This window comes from Agelaius tricolor, unplaced genomic scaffold (assembly GCF_023055355.1).
Source record: "Agelaius tricolor isolate 1412-34295 unplaced genomic scaffold, bAgeTri1.0.p SCAF_19, whole genome shotgun sequence".
Lineage (NCBI taxonomy): Eukaryota > Metazoa > Chordata > Aves > Passeriformes > Icteridae > Agelaius > Agelaius tricolor.
In genome coordinates, this window is record NW_027269279.1 from 8,010,472 (window position 1) to 8,031,531 (window position 21,060).

Consider the following 21,060-nt stretch of genomic DNA (forward strand, 5'->3'; position numbering starts at 1 on the left):
TCTGTGCCTCAAGATTTAAATTCCTTGTTGCCTTTTTTTCACTAACAGCTACCTGCAGCCACAGAACTGTAATTGGCAGGTTTATGTGCCCTTTAGGAGGAGGCTACTGAAGTGGCCAAATGATGGAAAAGCAGGAAGGCCACGCCTTGGGAGTTGTGCAGAGGGATGGGGAGGAGAGCCAGAAGGGAGAGAGGAGCATGGCTGGCACCGTCTGTGGTGCTGCTGACTTATGAAATGGAGCACCTTGGGCTTTGTGGTTGGCTTGCTCAGAGTTGTTGTTTCCTTGGCTCCAGTGTTGGCTTGCTGCAGATCTGCTCCTTCTGGTGCTTCATTTCACAGTATCTGTGTGATCCTTCAGCATGGCATGTCCAGACACATCTCCGTGCCAAACAGGGTAGGTCAGGCTTTTATTAAATATGGGAAAAGTCCTGCTGAAGGCAGCAGGAGCTTTGTGGATGGGCCAGCAAATTACCTTTATTAGTCTTTGTAAGGTGCAAGAACTATACACATGTCTTTGCTGATGTTCCCTATTAATGAAATAACAGCAAGACCCTGAGCTTTTAAATCATTGAATCAAAGCCAGGGTGGAAGTGGCTTTCTCCAGGTCTTTTTGTGCCTGCCTTTGCCTTGCAGGAGCTGCTTCTGTGAGAAGGGCAGCAGTTGCTGGCACAGTGTGGCCAACGGGCTTCTTGCTGGCAAAGTCTGGAAAAATGTCAACATTTAGTGTCAACACTCAGCCACCCAAGTTGGCATGGTGAAAATGTATTTAGAGCTTCACCTCTAATAACATTATCTCTTATTAATGGCTTCTTGAAAGCAATAGCCCTCCTCTGGTCTCCATTCAATCCTTGCTCTGAAGTTATTCTCTGTTTGAAGCCTGAGTTCCTATTCAACAGGAAAGAAACACAGTACTTTCCTTTCCTTAACAAAAAATTAACTGGCCTAAGGACTTGCATGCATGGTGTTTAAAGAAAAGCCTGTTTGCATCCAGCGCACTGGATAAATTGTTTAAAATCTTTCCATCCTTGTGCAAATACCTCCTTGTAATGCAGCCAAGGTCAGCAGTGAATTGCTGATTAAATATTGCTAATGCAAGTTAAAGCTGTCTGGAAGGAAAGGGAGTCTTATTTGTGCATCCCATTTTCATATGGCTCCAAAAGATTTCAGACACGAGAAATTTCCATGCTGGTTTATTTCTTGTGTCACCTCTTTAAATGTATGCTTGGTGAGTCTTCCTGAGGTAAGTGACATAATTTCAGTAGCTGGCAAGAAGAGCAGCCAGTCCCACTTTTCTTGGGCTGACAGCACTGGGAAGCTGGTGGGTGAGAGAGGAATAAGGACTGGCACCCCTTACAGCACCAGGATTCTCCTTCAGTGCTTGCTGGAGAGGCTGAAGGAGCTCCAGCCCTAAAATAAGCAGGATATGAAGGGCTGACCATGGAGAGATCTGTCTGGGTTTCTCAAACAAAACAGGTGGCTAATTAGGAGACTACCTTTGCTCTTGTGCATGTACCTTCAGTGTCTATTTTAAATAATAACCAAGAATTGGCGTATTTGCCAGTGCTTTGTAAGAGATCAGCAGCAGAGCTCTGCAGTTAATGTGTGTTCTGTGTCTGTAAACAGCCTGTGGATTCGAGTAACGATTTATATGCAAAACGCCTAAAGGTTGTTAGCAACGTGTGCATCAAACCAGGGTCTGTGTTGAGCTTTGGTTTTTTCCTTTTAAAGGATAGCAGTGGTGATTCAGAGACTTGGAAGAATTCGGTGTATTCCAATGACAAGCTACTGTTCTTGACACCTCTGGGAGTTCCTCCCCCCTCTCCCACCCCACCCAAAAAAAACTCAAACCAAACCAAACCAAACTAACAAAAAAAACCTGAAATACAAACACTCCCCCAAAAACAAACAAACAAACAAAAAACCCCAAAAACCAACCAAACAAACCCCACAAAGAACAACAACAAAAAAACCCCCACCAAACCCCTGAAAAAATGGGACCAGAGGTGCATAGAGAATACTCATCTCTCTGGGCTGGGCTGGATGTGACAAGGGCTTGTTAGTGATTTCTTGATACTTGTGATTGTCTATTGGCTTTTATCCCTGCTACAGGATCTCCATGATAATCTGGGTGGGGGCGAGGGAAAAGGGGGATGCAAGGAAACGAGCAGACAGGCTTGATGGAGATAGTGCTGCAAAGATTACCAGCTATCAAATTAAAGAAGAAAAGTTACCAAAGTTACCAAAAATTTATGATGGATTCCTAGGGAATAAAGTGAAAGAGTTGCTTTGAGAAGTCTCATTGTACTGACTGAAAACAAACAGCAGTAGAAACAGGAAGAACAGCAGCAGCAAATAGGCCACTTCTCCCTGACAATTTCAGTCCACTCCTTTTAGTTTCAAATAGGGGAGAAGAGAAACTTGGAGCTGAATTCACTGGCAAATCCATGCGTGTATTGCTTCAGGGGAGGGCAACAGGGAGGGCAACTCTTGGCTCTCTCTTTCAGGGTTTAATCCTGTGCAAAATTAAAATGCTGAAATACAAAACTCCCATCGAGGGAAGGAGTGTTTGGGTGCAGTTTGCCAGTCTGTCTCCTGTGCTCCACCAGATGACAATCAGGGATCACTGGTTTTGAAGGCAAGTCAAAATTCAGTTCGATTTACACGAGCTGGAAGCTGCTCTTGAGTTTCCCAGCTCCTCCTGCCATGGCACAGGGAGCTGCTCCTCTGCCTGTGCGAGGGAAATGCCGGAGCAGCCGCTGCAGAGGAAATGAGTCATTCCTCTATTTCTGTTGCAAAAGACTTCTCTGTGCTGTGCAATGCATTTAGGAATATATTCCTACTGCTTCTTGGAAGTTCTCCTAGGACCACGTTTAGGCATAAAAGCATCAGCAAGTGAACAGGCACATTACAGATTTTTTCTTCATTTAAATTGGCTGTGCAGGCTTGGCTTCTATGGGAGCGATTTTCAGGAACCCTGAATTTTGTGCAGTTCTCACCTCTGGGTCTGTTTGCTGCCCAAGAAGTGACTGATGGGGATATGAGTGTGTTTTCTGAGCATCTCTTTATGTCATGTCCCGTGTGAAGCTTGTTGAAGTGTGTTTCAAAAAAGAGAAACTTGCTACTCATAGGGACTGTGAATCATGGGCACTTCTCCAAAAAATATTTCTGCACAGAGCCTGTATGTTTTCCCCAGGAGCCACTTGAGCTCAGCAGTCATTCAGGCCCTACCAAAAATAATGACATCTCCTGAATAGTAAAAGAAAAGGGGGAGTGGGGAGGAGAACAGCACAGTACACTCTGAGAAAGCACCAGGCCCATTTCTTGCCTTTTATTTCAGTGTGGTGTTTTCCAGAGTGCTGTGAACAGACCCTGTTGGCACAGGGTGGATGGGGCAGTGCTTGAGAAGCATCAGGCCTCTCTGTGTCCTCACTGCTGCACTGACAGATGGATGATTAAGTAAAGTGAACTGGCACTCAGTTGTAGCTTCTGCTGTGGGAACCCTGAAGATCTTGGTAAGAATTTGGCAAATTGTCCATTTTCAAATCTCTCAGGAGTCTGACTTGTTCAGGAATGAAGGAAGTCTTGGCCAAAGCTCTGTGTGTGCCTAAGGATGAGTTTTGTCTGACAGTCTGTCTATCTCCTGGCTCCCTGAGTGCTGCCTGCCTTGAAATGCAGACTCTCCACGATGGGCTGCACCTGGCTGGGGGCACCAGTTCCAGCAGAGCAGCAGCAATGCAACTTTTCTGTGGCACAAACCCCTTGCATTTTACAGGTGCCTCTTAAAATGTTCCCACTTCCAGTTCCATGACATGACTTTCAGACATGGTGAGTGCATGAGGGAGGGACAGAGGGAGACTGGTAGCAAAACACACTGACTTCTGTGGTTTGCTCCTTGAAAATGCTACTAGTGCTCCAGGAAACCATATAAATCTTGTGTGCAGAGCTTGTGTGCACAGCAGCGTTTTAAATTTGCCTCTTGAAATCATTTTCATTACCCAAAGGGTGTATAGGGGCACATAACGAGCTTTTAACGCTCAATTCTTCAAGGAAGAATTGTTATGGCCTTCTAAAACGATCCCTGTGTTAAGTGGCAATTAAGAACTAATTATAATGAGATGCTGTTGGATGAAATTAGTATCTGACTTAGAATGGCAACAGAGACATCAGCAGATAAGCTGATCCACCATAAGAGATGGTGGGAGGAAGGAGTAAGGAGGGAAGGCAGCAGGTCCACGGCAAGGAGGGACAGGAGATCACCCTGGGGAACATGGTCACCACCTGGGTGGTCATCAGATCAGCCCTCAATGATGGTGTTTCTGAGGGAGAACCATGGGATTTGCATGAACTTTTTCAGCTAAAGCTGTCAGGGCTTGTAACTCTTGTGGAAGATAAGGTGTGAGCCCTGCTTCCTGCCTCTGAAATGCCAGCTGGTGAAAGTGCTGCTCACCTGGCTCTGGCAGCTGGAGGGACTGTGAAAAAAGGGTCATTTCAGTGGTGAAATTTATCTCTTTGGCTGATAAAGACCTTCATAATGAGACTTTCACTTCAAAGGGCTCTGGCAGTGCAGCAGTTTGAGTATCTGTTTGCCTGACTGCCACTGGAGTAGCTGTATGTGAAGTGCACAGGTATTTTATTTGTATAAAACTGCTCACTCTCAGAGGTCAGCAAACACAGCTACCCCAGAAACTTTCAAGTTGCAGAGCAGAAGGTTAATTTTGAGTGAATAAGTTGTTTCTCTGCTTGAACACAGGACCCTGCACACACCACAGCATGCTGTCCTGACTGCTCTGGCACATCTTTGTCCCTTGAGAGCACCTAGGGCTTGTTTTCAGCAGATCTCCCTGATCCAGGCTCACAGAGGGAGCAGGCCCTTGCAGAGAGGGGAGCAGATGGATGCCTCCTTTCTCTGTCCTGCTCAGTATTTTCATAACCTTTCAATGGCATCCCTGTGGAATGGGGACAAGATGGCAGTCACGTGCTGGCCACAGCCGCTCCGGCTCTCCAGTGGGGGAGGAAGCTGGGATGAGATCAGATTTACTTTTGTCCCTTTTCTGCTTGGAAACTTATTTGTGTTGCTAACGAGGTCCCCAGTCCAATGCTGTAAAAGGGATGCTGCAGGGAGGAGGAGGAGGAGTAAGCTTCCTCCCTTGGGAGAGGGCAAAGCAGGCCTTGACTCATATAAACTGCTTTGCTGGGCCAGTGGAAAGAGTCTGTCACCCATCATGGCAGGGGACACAGACTGGGCTGTTGGCACAGTGGGATGAGGTGCAGGGAGGGGCTGGGCCCACACCAGGACATGGCTCAGGAGCTGGGGCATCTTCCCTGACAGCATCAGCTGCCAGGCTCTGGGCACATTCTGGGGCAGGAACATAACACACTACTGCCTGTGTAATGTAAGGAGCACCCCAAGATCAAAAGGGTTCCCATCTGATCTGTAAGAGCAGGGTTTTCAGTCAGACACCCAGGGGAGCTCCCAGCAGCAAGGAAGAATGTTATCACCTGGATTTTAGCAGACTTTTGCATAGGAGCCTGGCTCAGTCTGCAATGAAATAAGGTTTGCCTTCCAAACTCGTCTCTGAATGGCAGAGCACGGTGTGTGGGTAGTGATTTTGGTTTCCATTAATGTCCAAATAAGACATTCCTTGGAAGAAGGAAATTTTAATTTGGAAAGGACTCAGTTCATCTATATTGATTGCATTTAGCTGGATTTGCAGCCTCCCTCCTCAGCAGAGCTGTGTCCCACTGAAAACGCTGCAGGGTAAATGCATAGGATGGAGAGGAGGGAAAGAATTCAACAACAGAAACACACAGGTGAAACCAGGTCCTTTCAAGGCAGAAATATTCAGGAATTCCATTTATTTCTCAGCTACAGCACTGCAGTGCTTTAGAATGCAAATTGCCCCTTTAGCCCACCAAGTTTAGCTCTACTGCATGATACAGTATTTTGCACATCTGCTTAATGAGATGTGCAGAATGGGAAAACCAGATGTAATGGTCTCTGCTGCTGTGAGGAGACGACTGGAAACAGAACCTTTTGTCATAAAAACAGTCATGCCCTTCTGAACCTGTTGAATTCTGAAGCTGTCTTGGGCATATTTTTGCAAATCATGATTTGGTATTTGCAGCTGAATGATCCTGAACATGATCTTGTAGCTGTTCCTTTGCAGCTCAGAAGTGGGCTTTGCTGCTGTTGATACTGGTTTTTTCAAAAAGAATTAAGCAATCTCTATTTTTCTGTTTTTAATTTGTTTCATAATTTAAAAGCTTTTCTCTTATGAGCTATATTTAAATGGTTTTGGATAACTTTTCCTGTATTTCACAGCTGCATGGCCCAGGGCTCAGTTATAAAGCCTTGCTGATTCAGTTGAAGAAATGTGCTTGACCACATCTGTTTCTGTGTTAATTTACATCTTTAAGCCACTGCTGGAAAGGAAAAACCTGTAAATTCTAATTCCTTCCCTGTCCACTTTCTAGGTTTGATGTAGTTTTTAATGCTCCTATGAATATGAATTGTGACTTGCCAAATTAGTGTGAATTAAATGGGAAGAGTCATAGCACAGTTATTCAAACCACTTCCAGGGGATGAGACTCTTCTTCTAAAATAAGTCATCCACGAGTCTGTAACACAACCAAAGCTCTCAGCTTTTACAACTGTTCCTGAGTTTCAGAGAGATGATGTTGAGACAGACTTTGCCTTATTCTATAAAATCCACACTCTGGCCTTTTTAGAAGATATTATCTTATTTTTTAGGGTGGGCACCTCAAAGTATCTTGAGTACCTTTATCTGTAAAGCACCTTGAAGCCTGATTTCTGCCCCATTTGAGGAGCCCCTTCACCAGGATTACACTCAATCCCCACATCTGCAGCTCCCAGCCAGCTCCTCTTGGTGGAATTGACTCTCATTCCACTGAGTTTGTCTTCCTGAGAAACAGGGACACTGCTTGGCTGCACACTGATGCTCCTTGTTTCTCAGTCATTAAACTGAAAAAAATATGAAGTAGAAATTTACTTCCAAAATAGAGCTGTCTTCCTTAGGAATTTGCTTCAGTGGGGACTGTGAGATATTCTCTCTGTAATGATTTATATTACAAAAATAGCTCTGCCCTATGTCTGCAAACAGTTAGAAATGTGAGCCTGGAAAAGCAATCTAGCAGCTAACTCCTCAGCCCTACAGCTTAAATAAACCAGTCATAAACAAAATGAATTACAAAAGCAACTGAAGAACTAAACTTCCCTATAAATACAACGTTCTCTCCTCGGAAGTCTGAAAATACTCTAGGCTTTTTAGCCTGACCCAAAGCCTGCTGTATCCAAGATTTTCTGGCCTCAAAGCGGGGATTGAGTTCCAGAGCAGCAGAGTTTCAGTGGCTCTGTGCCTCCTCCCTGCTGAGGCTGTGCAGGGGGACCCTGCGAGCCACAGGTCACGGAGCTCCCATTCCCACTGCAAAACGAGGTCCTCGAAAGAGCACAACCTCCAATTCCTATGTATACCCTGAGCCAGCAGAGCCCGTGCTCCTTCCACACGACTCCAATTCCTATTTATGCCCCTGAGCCAGCAGTGCCCGTGCTCCTTCCACACGACTCCAATTCCTATGTATACCCTGAGCCAGCAGTGCCCCTGCTCCTTCCACACGCCCTCCAATTCCTATGTATACCCTGAGCCAGCAGTGCCCGTGCTCCTTCCACACGATTCCAATTCCTATGTATACCCTGAGCCAGCAGTGCCCGTGCTCCTTCCACACAACTCCAATTCCTATGTATACCCTGAGCTAGCAGTGCCCGTGCTCCTTCCACACAACTCCAATTCCTATGTATACCCTGAGCTAGCAGTGCCCGTGCTCCTTCCACACAACTCCAATTCCTATGTATACCCTGAGCCAGCAGAGCCCGTGCTCCTTCCACACGCCCTGCTGAGCCACTCGCTCACAGCAGTGACACCGTGTGAAGCCACCGAGGGCTCTGGAATGGAGCGTGAGCTCACTGGGCGGTGGCAGCTCCCTCCAGGGACAGTTTTCCTTCGAGCAGGAACTTGCATTGGAGCGCTCGGTGCAATAACACACGGTGCTTGCTTCCTCGGAGCCCGCATGCCCTTTGGCTGTGGTTTTTATCTCTGTTTACTATTGAAAAAGCTTTAGCAGATTATGCTGTGTCATTCAGTTCCCTGCCAGAGTGTATGTCAGAGAAACTAGAAAGTGTGTGAGTGCAAAAAAAGTAGCTGTAATTTTTTGTGGCACAGGCAAGGTCATTACAAATTATATGAGGCAATGAGGATGTGAGGATCTTAGATCAAATTTAACTGCTTTATCTGGAGACTTAAGAAAAGAGAAAAATGTGCTTTTTACTGATATTACCAATTAGGGAGCTGCCAGGTGGCCATTTAATAACCCAGATGTGCTCCAGGATGCAGCATCAGCAGAGGCTGTTTGTGCAGTGAAGCAGGGGAGAGCTTTCCAGCACAGCACCAGGCAGCTCCTCCTGGCTAGGGGTGTGACTGGGGTCTGGGAGATGTGACAAGAGAGGGAGCCCAGGGTGGAAAATGCCAATCCATAAGGGGATGAGAGCTTAGGAAAATTGCAGAGAAGAAGGAAAATGCAATGAAAGAAGGAAATACAATGAAATCTACAGAGCAGTTGTCCCCTGGCAATGGTGCCCTGACTCCACATCACACAGACTCACAGGTGTCCTGGTGCTGCTGGGCTGATTTAGAGGCAGCTGAGACCAAAGGCTGTGTGAGTCATGGAAATGGGTTGTAGCACCTTCCCCTTTTGTCACTAGCTGGAATCTGTGTCTGTCACACTGATGTCAGCCCAGTTCCTGCTGGAAACTGCATCATCACTGGCACAAGATCAGCTGCTGTGACTCTCTCATGCCTCAAGGGACCAGAGCCTGAGACAGAGGCACTGGAGCCCAGGCTTCTTGCTGATCCCTGAGTACACCAGGAATGATGTAGGGGAAGGGGGTAACCTTCCATTACACACTGAGCTGTCTGGGCATGGTGCCCAGTGAGAATTTGGGAGAAAGGATTGAAGGGAGCAGCACGTGAGCCTGGGAGGCAGCCAGCAGGGTTGAGCTTGCAGCTTTGCCATCAGCAGGAGGCACAGAGCTCAGCTCAGCTCAGCTCAGGCACTCCCTGCCCCTGCCATGGGGTCAGTCATAGAGCTGGAATAAATACAGGTCCCTGTGGCAAAGCCAAAGCTAATCCTTGCTGCTGACAGACTGGGAGGGGAGTAGTGGGGAACAGTCCTGTTCCTGGTTGCCAGAACTTCTTGAATAAAACCTCCTGGACTTGCCCCTGCAGAGTGCAAACCCAAGGCAGAAAAAAACCTCAAAATCACACAAGGAAAGAAACTGCATTGCCATGAAGCCTGTAAAGAGAAAAATGTTGCTAGAGATGGTCCTGAAGAGTTAATTGCAGGTACATTTATTGGAGGGATGCTGCTGAAAGGAAATGAAGTCAATTCTGTAATGACAAGAGGAACTGGACCTTTATCAGCTGCCACCAGCAGTGGGGAAGCACCAGCTACAGTGGCTTGCCATTTATAAAAACATCTGGAGATAAGCAGCTTATTTTTTGGCAGAGTGGCAGTTGGCTATTCCAGCAGGCTCAAGTGCTGGTAATAAGGATTTGGCAAAAGAACAGGAGAGGAAGACACCTCATCTTAACCTTGCACAGCCTGTGTTCCTCTTGCTTGCCCCTTGCAGCAGAAATCACTGTCAACTGCTTTAGTAGGATTCAAATGGAAATGCTCAGAAATAGCCATCAGATTGCCTTCCTTTGCTTTCTTTACTTTTTCAGAGTGATGCTCTTTTCTCTTAACTTTCAGGCACAAAGAGGCTGAAAGTCTTTGGGTAGGTTTGGGCATGGCATGGCATTTTGAACACCAGTGTCCCAGGTTTGGTTGGTCTGGGAAGCTGCTGAGCTGATTTGCTGTGCTGGAAGTAGATTTTGCTGCTTGCTGGGCTGGTTGTAATGATTTGAGTGCGTGCTTTGGATGGAGCTGATGTTATTCCCAGTGTGTATTAGTAAGAATAAAAATCTGCCATAAAATCATGTTCTGCAAAAGCAGTATTCATTTCCTCGTTTTCTGCTTAAAAAATCCTGCATTTGCAAGCCTGGCCATCTGCATCACAGCCATTACATGTGGGAAGTATGGAATGTGTCTTATCACACACAGAGCGTGCACAGCAAAGGACATCCAAAGGTTATGTTGTCATCACGTCAAATGGATCTGTTTATTCTGAGTGCTGGAGGAGCAGAGCTTAATCAGAGCATCAGCCATATGCAGATTTGAAATTAGATTTTACAATAACCACCTGTCTACTGTTTTGAATCCTTGTCATATTCCTTGGGTTAGAGCTGTGCTTGCCTAGTGAATGTGTGTGCTGGGAGAAAATCATCTAAAAGCCTTCATGCCATGATGTAAAAAGCACTTAAATGCATGTATATGCATGAGTGTGCAAGGGGAGCACATGTATCTCATGGCCTTGTGCTACAAGCTGCTACCAAAGCATGTGAAGGGGAAAAGAGGGCATTCCTTTCATGTAAAAATCAATAGTATTGGTGACTCCCCACATAAACTTCTTTTGCTCTTCTTTTTTGGCTCATAATTTTTGTATGTGTCAGCCAAAAAAGTCACTGTGAAGTGATGCAGCATTTGATCTTTATCTTCTGTAAGTTTTTAAAGGAATAAGTACAAACATGCACATAATGTTTGTGTAGTGCCTGCCACAGTTTTGTGACTCACAGCATTCTGCCTTCAAGGAGTCAAAAAAAAAGAAATCTGTCTGAAAGCTTAAGCCTCTCTCCTCATTATGTTGCAACATAAAAAAAAAAAGAAAATCTGTGCATTTGGTTATTGCAAGCTGCATCAAGGCAGTCGTGAAAAGAGCAACAATAGTCAAAGTAAAGGTTGACATTTTAAACACTGGCACTTAGAAAGAAGTGGAATAAAAAAGAATTGCAGAGCAAAAATTGACAAATAACTTGTACCACCACTTAATCATATGCTCAAAACCGCCTGAAACAAGCAAGCACTACAGGCTTTTTTCTTGCTTATCTCCACTGTGATAATTATTCTTCTAAAGCAGTAGCTGCTCTCCCTGGGGAAAACAGAGAGTTCATTTTTTTAAAAAATTCAGAGTATTGGCCCTTCCCACGGAAGTCAATGGCAGTTTTTCATTGAATTCAACGAGAACTTAAAAGGGCCATTAAATGAGATCAGTAATGCAAGAGCTTTCCAAAGACATCCTGGCCCAGATGCTCCCTCCCTGCCACAGGGAGCAGCAGTCACCAGTGTTCTCAGGCTGGCCAATGCCTGAAGCTGTAGTGTCCCCTTCTCCAGAGCAGGAGATGTTTTCAGCACTCATCACAGTAAACTGAAATGTGGTGACTCAGAGCTGTTTTGAGTCAGGGAGGTGCCCTGGCTGCCCAGCTGGGCTGAGGTGGAAGCTGCTGCCTCTCTGCCTCTGTCCAGGGTTTAGTGGGAATCAGCGTACCAGGAAAGTGCCAGAAGCGTAGCCTGAGCTTCCTCCAAAGCCGAGGACAGAAGCCTTTGTTTACACCAGGATGCTGGGAAGCCTCCAATTTGTGTGGCACCAAGGTGGTGATCAAGAGAAACGGCCGAAAAGCTGCGCTTTTCCTGTGCTTTCCCTTTCGAGAGTTTGACCTCAGGAATGTTTTGCTACTTGAGCTCTCCAGGTCCAACCACCCCCGTGGTGGGATTTGCCCATTGCTGGACCACGTTCCCTCCCACTCTGCCTCTGGCTGGACCCAACACATCAGGCAGGGGCAGGATGCTCACTGTGCTCTGTGGGTTACAAGCTCACTCCTCGCTCCAGCTCCTCGTCTCAGCTGGGGAAGGTGTGACTTTGTACGTTTTGACTTTGCTCATTCGAGCTCACAAAACAACCGCATCAGTCTCGAAACTCAGGTGTGCCTTCTCATCCAGCGAACTCTTCGCGGCAAAGCGCTGCTGTGAAATCGCTTTATCAGCCGCGGCCACCGCTCGCAGCTGCCCCGCCGTCCCTCGCCTGCACCGGCGCCTCCCGCGCCGCGTCCCGGGGGCCAGGAGGGCTTCGCATCCCTGAATTTCCGCGCGGGGCCCTCTGGAGGTCAGTGTTCGCCCGCGCTGCGGCGGACCTGTTGCGGGCCCGCGGAGGCTCCGCGGGCAGGGCCGGGCCGGGGGGAGCCGCCCGCCCGCTCGGAGCGCCGGCCCCGCGCCCGCCGCCCGCCCCATCGCCCGCGGGGGCGGCGGGGCCCGCGCTGCCGCTGCCGGTGGCGGTGCCGGTGGCGGTGCCTGCGCGGCCGCGGAGCCGCCGCTGCCCGGGGCCGGCCCCGTCCCCCCGCCCGGGGCGGTGCCGCTGCGGCGCGGGTGGGGCCGCGGGCGGAGGCGCCGTGCGCGCCCGCGGAGCCCCGCGGAGCCATGGCGTACATCCAGGTGCGTGCGGAGCGGGGCGGCGGCGCTCCCCGGGGATGGGGGGGGTCTCTGGGGCGGCTGCGGGACGGGAGCGGGCCCCCCCCATGCTCCGCGCCCGGTGCGGGTGCGCAACTTCGGGTTAACTTCTGGGGAGGAGTTCCCGGAGGCGACAGCAGCCCTCGGCGAGGGGCCAGGCGGGGCCGGGGCAGGAGCGGGGCCGGCAGCTGTTGATAGCGAGGCACCGGGGCAGGAGAGGATCCCCGCGGGGCTGGCGAGCAGCCCTCGGGCCTCTCTTTGCTGGGGGAGCGGGATGGCCCCGGGGGCGAGGAAGCTCGTTCCGATCCCGCGCAGGGACTTCTTGGAGGGAGGAGGATGCTGACCCCGCGGGCAGACTGGGATGCGATGGGGGCCCAGGCTGGGCACGGTCCGGCGGGCGGGGGGCACCGGCGGGGTGGGGGAGCTGCGGGGAGCCCGGGCTGCGCCGTGATGGATGGGCTCTCCCTGCACTGTGGGGCTGAATTTTTGTCAGGTTGATCAGACCCTGAGCGACCTCCGAGCCGCCCGCTCCCCAGCAATTGCCCCGAGCGCAGCCGCCCGGTTCGCGACGAACCCGAGCGGGGAGGGGGCATCTCCAGCCGGGCGGGCGCTGGTACCGACCCCGCTACCGACGCCACCCGTGCCCCGTCCCGCGGGGCCGTGTCCCCTCCGCCCGCCCGCCGTGCCCCGCGCTGCCCTCCCTGAGCCGCCGCCGCCCCGGGGATGCTGAGGGAGCTGTCCCGGAGTCGGGCTGGAGCGGCCGCGGGTGGAGCCCGCCCGAGATGTCCTGCGAGGCTCGGGGCTCCCGGCGCCCCCCGGCTCGGCGGGGTCTCCAGTGGGGCCGGGCAGGCCTCCAGCAGCGTGGCCGTCGGGGCCCGTGGGTGCAAGGCGGGGTGCGGAGCAGGGCATCAGCAGCACCCCGTTATCCCCACACCGGTGTCGGTCACGGTGGGATGGTGGGGGGTGTGTGGCTGAGGGGACCGCACTGTCCCCAGGCTGCGCTGTTCACTGCCGATGGAGCTTGTGAGCCTTTCCTGGGGTGTCACCGTGATCTGTGACCAGCGAGGACCCCACCCTGCTGCAGCATCCCCGGGGGTTCTGCCACGGTGGTTTGCTGTCACTGCTCTGAGGACCTGGCTGGGATTGGTGGCTCTCCTAAGCTGGAGCAGGTAACCCCCACCCAGGGGCCCTGCAGCAGGTTGTGGAGATGGAGCCCTGCCCCCAGCCTCGCCCTTGGTGAGGGTTCACTCGTGCTGGAGACTCCCATCTGGCTTGTTCTGTGCTCGGCCAGTTGGGATGACGTGGCAGAGCCTGATGGTGCCTGCCTGACCCTGGAGACTGAGCTGTTCTCCAGGGGTTGCTGAGCACATGGCAGCTGCTGTGCTCCTGGGCATCCCCAAGCTCCAGCCCACTGCTGCAGCCTTCCCCAGGCCCCTGTCCTTCCCCAGATCCCTGTCCTTCCCCAGCCCTGCCTCTCGTGCCTGGTGCCAGCGAGGTGGGTGCCCAGGTTGTCGTGTTTGCTTTCCTTTCATGGGTCCCTGCATTTCAGCTGCTGTTGACTTGTTTACCTCTCCAGCACTGTCACACTCAGTCCTTACCCCTGCCCTCCCATTTAGGGGTGGCTACAGGCTCGCTCTGTCCCGGTACTGTGGGACGGCTGTGTCCCCTTGGGGTGGCTGTGTGCCCTCAGGATGGTTCTGTGCCCTTGGGGTAGCTGTCCCCCCTCGGGATGCCTGTGTGCCCTTGGGGTGCCTGTGTGCCCTCAGGATGGTTCTGTGCCCCCAGGGTGGCTGTGTCCCCTCAGGATGGTTCTGTGCCCCCAGGGTGGCTGTGTCCCCTCGAGCTGGTGGCACACAGGGCTGGCCTCCTGTGACCCGTGGTGGCCAGGAGGGCTCTGGGCTCTGAGCCTGCCGTGTCCCTGTGGGCTGTTTGGAAAATCCCTCTCTTTGTGTGACACGTGCTCGGCCTTCGATCGCGTGGCACCGGTCCAGCCGCTTTGTTTTAGAGCAATTTAAATATCCTCCTTGCAGCTCTGCTAAACCACTGGAGCTTTGGCTGCAACTTTGCATTAATAAGGAATGATAAAGCCCTTTTAGCCATTTAGCATTTTCTTAAACAGCTGGCCCATGGGTATCTGTAATCACTGTCTTGTCTCATTGCACCACAGCTCTTCTAGTCTTTTAACTGCTCCTAACAAGTGCTGGCTTTTTTGACAAGCACTGGCTTCCAAGAAATTTAAAAGGAAGGCTTGCACCAAAACGTGGTCCATGGCAAGAGTTCTTGGAATCTAAAGGCAACTTCTGCATCCCAGCTTCTTCAGAAAAGGCTGTTTGTGTCATGTCATGAGTGTGGAGCTAGGAACCAATTTCTACATTTGGAAGAGTAGGATGGAGAGTTTTGTGGGGTTTTTTGGTATTGCTTTGTTCTGTGGTTTTTGTATTGGTTTGGTGTTTATTTTAGGGGTTCCCCATATACAAAGACAGCCAGGGCATATAGGAAACTCTTAGACATTATCAAGGGAATGCAATAGATAAGACATTTCAGCAGGTATCAGAAATGCTCCTGAGTCTCCAAAGGAAATGGGTCCATTATATATGTAAATAAAGTTCCAAGGGTGGCTTTGTGAATAAAAAACTGGTTTGTGATGCCTTCTTCCTTTGCTGTAGATTTTCCCTGTGCCTTGGGGGAGGTGTCTGCAGTGCAGATTTTTGAATGGGAGTGTGGGACTCAAGCCTTTAACTTCTGTTGTTTGTGTTCTTCAATTCACATATGAGGATTAGGCTGAAGGTGCCCAGAGATGTGTATGCAATGGAGAGTATTCAGTCTGTACCTCTTCCTAGAAATGTTGCTTTAGTGAGTTGGCATTGGAACTCCATTGATATGGGCTGAATGTGCAGAAAAGCCTTTTTTTTTCTGCTGAAAAATTTGGATATGGTTTGCTGTCAGCAGCAAGAATTTGATGCAATTAGAGTCGGGTTACTAAAGAAAACAAAATAAGTGGTTGCATGTGATACCCATTTGCAAGAAGCAATGAGCAGGATTTTCATGCTTCAGAATGGGTTTGGGAGTTTTGATTGTGGGAAGGGAGGAGCAGAAGGAGCTTTGTAGAGAAGGATTGGAAATGGCAGAAGCTGATGCCCAGTCAGACCTCTCCTTCCTCTAACATCTACAAGGTACTGCCTTGCCAGAAATTCAAACTCATCCCAGGCTGGAGCATGTCATGGCAGAAAATTTAAAGTTATTTGAGCATTGCTAACTTGTTTTTGTCTTTTTCATTCTGTTCCCCTTTGCTTCATCGTGAATGTCTAAAAGGACAGTTGGAACCAATAAATGAGGTGAGTTAATCTGATGATTCACTCCCCGCTCTGTCTCCTTGCTCCATCCTGAGGGGATTGTCTCGTGTTTTCTGACTCTTTACTGATGTCCTAGATATAAGTAATGCACTATATTTTGGGCTGGTAATTTTTTGGTTTGCAGTGCCCAGATTTTGTTTATGGAAAAAAATGTGTGTTTTACTGTAGCAAAAAGCCATGTTCTTATGAAGCCTTCTCTGCAGATCAGGTTCCTCTGAGGAAACCCCTCCACATGGTCCACACTCATGAATACTGCAAATGTCTGGAGTATTTTGGGGAGATAACTAAGGAGAATCTCTCATACACTTTATTTCTGCAGTTTCTCAGGAGCATCTCAAGGTCACACACAGTTGTAAAGCAGTTTGACCTGGGTGCAGGTGCTGTGCCCTTGTGGCTGTGTGTCTCCTACAGAGCCCTTGTGCTGCTTAATGAGCCCTCTCATGAACAGCAGGAATTGGGGCTGGTGTGGGTGGGAAATGAGCTGAGGTTTGGCTCTCTGCTCCTCTCCAAGCAGAGCTTTGAAGTGGGGGGAAGGCTGTGGGGATGGTGTGGAAATGGGAACACAGGATGCTGCTGCTCCACTGGGGAGCTGACAAGCACTGGTACAAGTGGTGCTGCCAGGAACCTAAGAAATGAGAGACTCTTCTGGGTCAACCATTCTTCTAAAAGACATCATTGATGGTTCTTCATTAAATTAATCATGGTAGCAGAGCAGAAGCGTGAGGATAGTGCACTCTGGCTAATCCATTTTAGTGGTGAGTTTGTTGGGCTGTAATGTTCCATGTGTATGGATTGTACAAATATTACTGGGACATCTACAGGGATGAAATGTGTTCACATTGCTGTGTTAATTAAATAGATCCTTGCTGGATTAAATTGAAGCTTTCACTTACCTTCTGGTTTTAATTCCTTCTGTTGTATGTTTGCTGATCTATTAGATTGTTGATGTGTGTGGAGGAATATGCATGTTTCCACTCCAACATATTGCTGTGCCATAGTGCTTTGTAAATCACCCTCTTGCCAACCTACATAATAATACATTGCTACTAGAGGGGAAAATACCTGCAGAGAATGCTTATTTTCCTGCCTTGTTATGGCATCATGGGGTTGGGCTGGTAACTGCATAGCACTTGTCTGTTGGTATAGATGAAATAAATACAGTTCTTAATGCTCTGTTGCAGAAACACAAATACAGCTGAGTGTTTTTTCTCAATAGCTATTGATGGGCTGTAATCTTGTGCTTTGGTTTGCCATGGCTGCAGGGTCTGCTTGCTCGCCTCTCGGATCTCTTGCTGTGCCGCTGGACTTGCAGGAATTGTTGTCAGAAGTGTTTTGACTGTAGCTGTTGCCAAACAAATGAAGATGAAGTTGAAATCCTGGGACCTTTTCCTGCTCAAACTCCAGCCTGGCTGTAAGTTTAGATGCACGATTTCCTAGCTTTAACCAAGAGTAGGTCTGCTCAGCTGTGATGAGAGGATTGATATGAATTGCAATGGGACACTCAGAGGATGCCACTTAGAGAGCAGGTACCTCCTGAGGGTGGGAATGCAGGCTACTCCTGGCATGGTGAAAAGGGCAGCTCTGTTAACTCAAATAGCAAGGTTAGTCTTTGTAAAATCCATTAATGATGGGTAGGACAGAAGTTGTTTTGTAAGCTGGCACAACAATAACAACTGGTTTAGCTGTGCCCCCTTCTTTAAAGATGCCTTTCATCTTCAGTCCTATTTCCTCTTCAAATGGACCAACCCTTTGGAACACTTCAGCTTGGCTGAAATGCTGATGAGGTTGTTTAGAAATACTTTCTTATCCTAGCATGAAGGTGGTTATCATATAGGCAGATGAAAGGCATGGCTCCTATGTGCTCTGAAGGGGAAATTCATTTAAAGTTTCATTCAGCAGGACTTGATCTCCTGAGTCACCATAGTACTCATCAGAATTTCTTCTCAAATCATTAAAGAACCACAGCACTGGGTCTTATCTGGAGCTTTGATTGGTTGATTGGTGTGTTTGCAAATCCACTGCAAAGGAAGTCAGTGAAGGCTTCCCTCTTTTACTCCCTGTCAGTCAGGAGTCTGCAGCACAGAGGTGACCCTGTGGAGGCAGCAGTGGAACCAGGGAGGGAGCAGAGCTCTCTGGTGTTTTAGTGGCTGCTTTGTCAGCTGGGCTGGGCTTTGTGGAGCAGACCATTTGATAGACATTGCTTCAGCATGTCCAGAACCTGTGGCACAGGAGAGGCCTGCTCAGTGCATCCTGTGATGCTCAGGCTTTGGTACCTGGGCACTGAGGCACTCAGGTAATTTTATCTACTGCTGTGAGTCTGTGCTGTTGTTCTGTGTCAGCTCTGGAAGGGTCATGTCTTGGTGCTGCATGAAATAAATTTTCTCATGTTTAAATCTCAGTCTTGTCCACACACACTTTTGAATTCAGGTAGAAGAGCAGGGTGGTAATTAATACTGAAGCAATAAAAATAGAGCTGTTCAGGATGTGTTAGAGTGGTTTTTAGATGTGGAGCAGCATATTTAAAAGTCTGATATATGCTCAGAAACTGATTCACCTGCAATTAATGGGGAATGGAAACAAAATCAATGCTAAATAGGAAAGCATCACGCACAGGAGAGCACAGTGATGAGGCTGCAGTATTGGACGTGGAGAGATTGGTGCAGGAGCAATTACATCTTGGGAACAAGTAGCTGGGCTTGTGGGGAGAGGGTGATTCAGAGCTTATCTGCTGTGCTGAGCAGCAGAAGGCACATCCTGTGTGTTCTGGGGTGTGCAGTGATTGTAGCAGGGTGAAGTTTTTGACTCTTGGATTCTTCTGTCTGGCTAAAGGGCTGATGTGAGTGCTGAAGCCCTGTTCTTACCATCTCAAATCTCAGCTCTATGGTGGCTTTGAGATGAGTTGGGCTTTGCCACGGGCAGTGAACATGGAGACCTTTGGACTCCTAAAATGCTCTCTGCAGCCTGTATTGTTTCTCCCTGGTCCTGCTCCATCTGAAAGCCCCTACAATAACTTCATGGAATGGCCATAAGCAGAGGACAATGCTCTTTGGTGAAAAACAACCCAGTTCTTCAGCCCTGCTGCACTTTATGCTTCACCCACAGATGCTCACAGCCCTGGGGAGGGTCCCTGTGATCCCAGCCCAGGCCATTTTCCCATCTTCCCATCCAGCTCTGGGTGTTTGGTGCAGTTTGGGATTTGGTTTGGGTCTCCCTGTTCTGCTCCATGCTGAGAGAAGGTGAATTCCCAGAGGTGAAGGCTGAGAGGGGCAGCAGGCACCAAAGAGGAGGGCACAGGACAGGAGACCTGGCTGCTGCCATGCCCCAGGTCACTGCAGTGGCCACTCCTGTGACACCTCTGCTCACTGTGATCTCTGAGGGTGCCTGCTGACACACAGTGCAGTATCTGCTGGACATGAGGCTTGGCTTGCTTGAGGATGCTGCGGGCTCCTGTTGAGCAGGCAGGACCCAGAGTGGTGCCAGGCAAGGTGAGAGTGCTTTGTGCTCCCAGGATGGCTTTGCTGGAAAATGGTGAGGGAGCACAAAAGCTGTTGAAGTGGGGAGGACAAAGGGAGATAGGAGATAGATCCTCTACTTCTCCCTAAGATTGAGAGGAGAAGGGGAGAAAATGAGCCTGTAGAGGAACAAGGGTCTGGAAGAAGAAGAGGAAAAGAAAGTAAAAGGCAGGAGCCAGATTTGGTATATTATGTTTGCAGGCAAATAGGAGACCCAAGCTTTTTGTGTGCATGTTTAAGTGGAAATCATCCCATGTTGACTCAGAATTCAGAAACCAAAGAAGAGTTCTGTTTTAGCTGTGTTGATCTCGTATTTTTATATCTCTATATGCATTTTGGGTGTAGGGAATGATCTCTGGAGTTAGATGAGTTAGTTACTCAGAGTAAGAATTTGGACTTGTTCTTAGAATAGGGTTTTTTATGTTTTTAATACACAGAGATTTGTGTATACCAGTTGAATCCCTCATTCTTCTTTTTTTTTTTTTTCTCTCTTATTTTTGGAGAGGGGAATTTTGTATTTAGTGGATTTCCCTACAAGGAAAAACAGGTTTGACTTCACCTTATTTTTCATTTAGATGCATGCTTTGAATTTGGGAACAAATCAATTTATTGTATTCCTTGCTTGCAGCCTGGAAATGTTTTAAAAATAGATCTACGTTTTCAGCTGAGCTCTTTCCATCTTGCCTATTCTTCATGGGTCTGAGGCACTGGTGTGATGTAGAATGCAAGTGGTGCCTTCCTCACCTTGTGTGTAGAAGGCAATTAGTGCCTTCCTCACCTTCCTACCCACTCCCCAGGTGAAAACTGTTTTTATGGTCCTCATTGGTGAATGAGCAAACATATAAATGCCTGTGGTTAATGACCCATCCTTTCTATTTTGGCCCCAGGTTTTCCCTTTGGCAACTCTGAAACGCTTCATTGTCCTGGAAATTCAGGAGTGGACAATAAAGCTGCAAGTTTAAGCCCTTCCTCTTGGGAGAATATGGATTTTTCTCACTTTCTGAATTTTTTTGCAGTGGCATCCGGGGTGGGGAGGGAAATTGTTGCAATGAGTCCAGTTGCAATGACCTGAGTGCATGGTAACTTTTGTTATTTCATGAGGAGCACTTCCATCCTGGTCCTTGCAGAAATGGCCTGGGAATGAGGGTGGATGTGAGCTCCTTGTTATGGAATATTCTACACAAACCCCAAAGATAAACAGTGCACACTGAGACTGAATTGAAATCAGGACACGACTCCTCTTTCCAAAGGTTCAGATTAAACAGAAACAGAGCTGCTTTAACCAGAGCCAAAGTTTATTTGAGGAAAAATTATTGTAGCTCAGTAGCAATTTCCTTACTAAAGGTCATCTGTATGTTATTAACTCACTATTACGTTTACCCATTGTAGAACATCCTTAATGCCTCTCTTCCTGATTCCCTTTTCACCCTGCCTTGCTCTGTGCATTTGCTTCTCAAACACAACCATATCCAAATGCCACCTGTGATTGTGTGGACCTGCATTTAGGCATGAAAAAGCTATTTGTGTTCCAAGTACTGATTATATATCAAACTATATGGTTTGGACTGCCTTTAATGGGCTGCAGAGCTGTGCAAATATTGTACACCCCTTTTAGCAGAGGGTTTGGTTTTGATTATTAACAGATTTTGTTTTTAGTGTGGATGAGTTGTGTGAGTCTGACTTGGTGAAATTTGCATGGATCCTGCTGTGAACTTTGTGGCTTGGATAAGAATTTCCAGTTG

General features: G+C 48.5%; 1 protein-coding gene across 2 annotated transcripts in view; it reads left to right on the top strand.

Moving 5' to 3' along the window:
• The first annotated feature begins 12,284 nt into the window (after positions 1 to 12,284).
• SYT17 (synaptotagmin 17) overlaps positions 12,285 to 21,060 on the top strand; it is a 34,894-nt gene continuing 26,118 nt past the window's right edge. The window contains exons 1-3 of one of the 2 annotated variants that reach the window (XM_071444147.1): positions 12,285 to 12,438; positions 15,771 to 15,788; positions 17,069 to 17,217. In XM_071444147.1, coding sequence (XP_071300248.1) covers positions 12,424 to 12,438; positions 15,771 to 15,788; positions 17,069 to 17,217 — 182 coding nt within the window. In that variant the 5' untranslated portion in view covers positions 12,285 to 12,423. Of the gene's footprint in view, positions 12,439 to 15,572; positions 15,627 to 15,770; positions 15,789 to 17,068; positions 17,218 to 21,060 lie in introns of those variants that run through there. The other variant, XM_071444146.1, reaches the window with a different exon arrangement.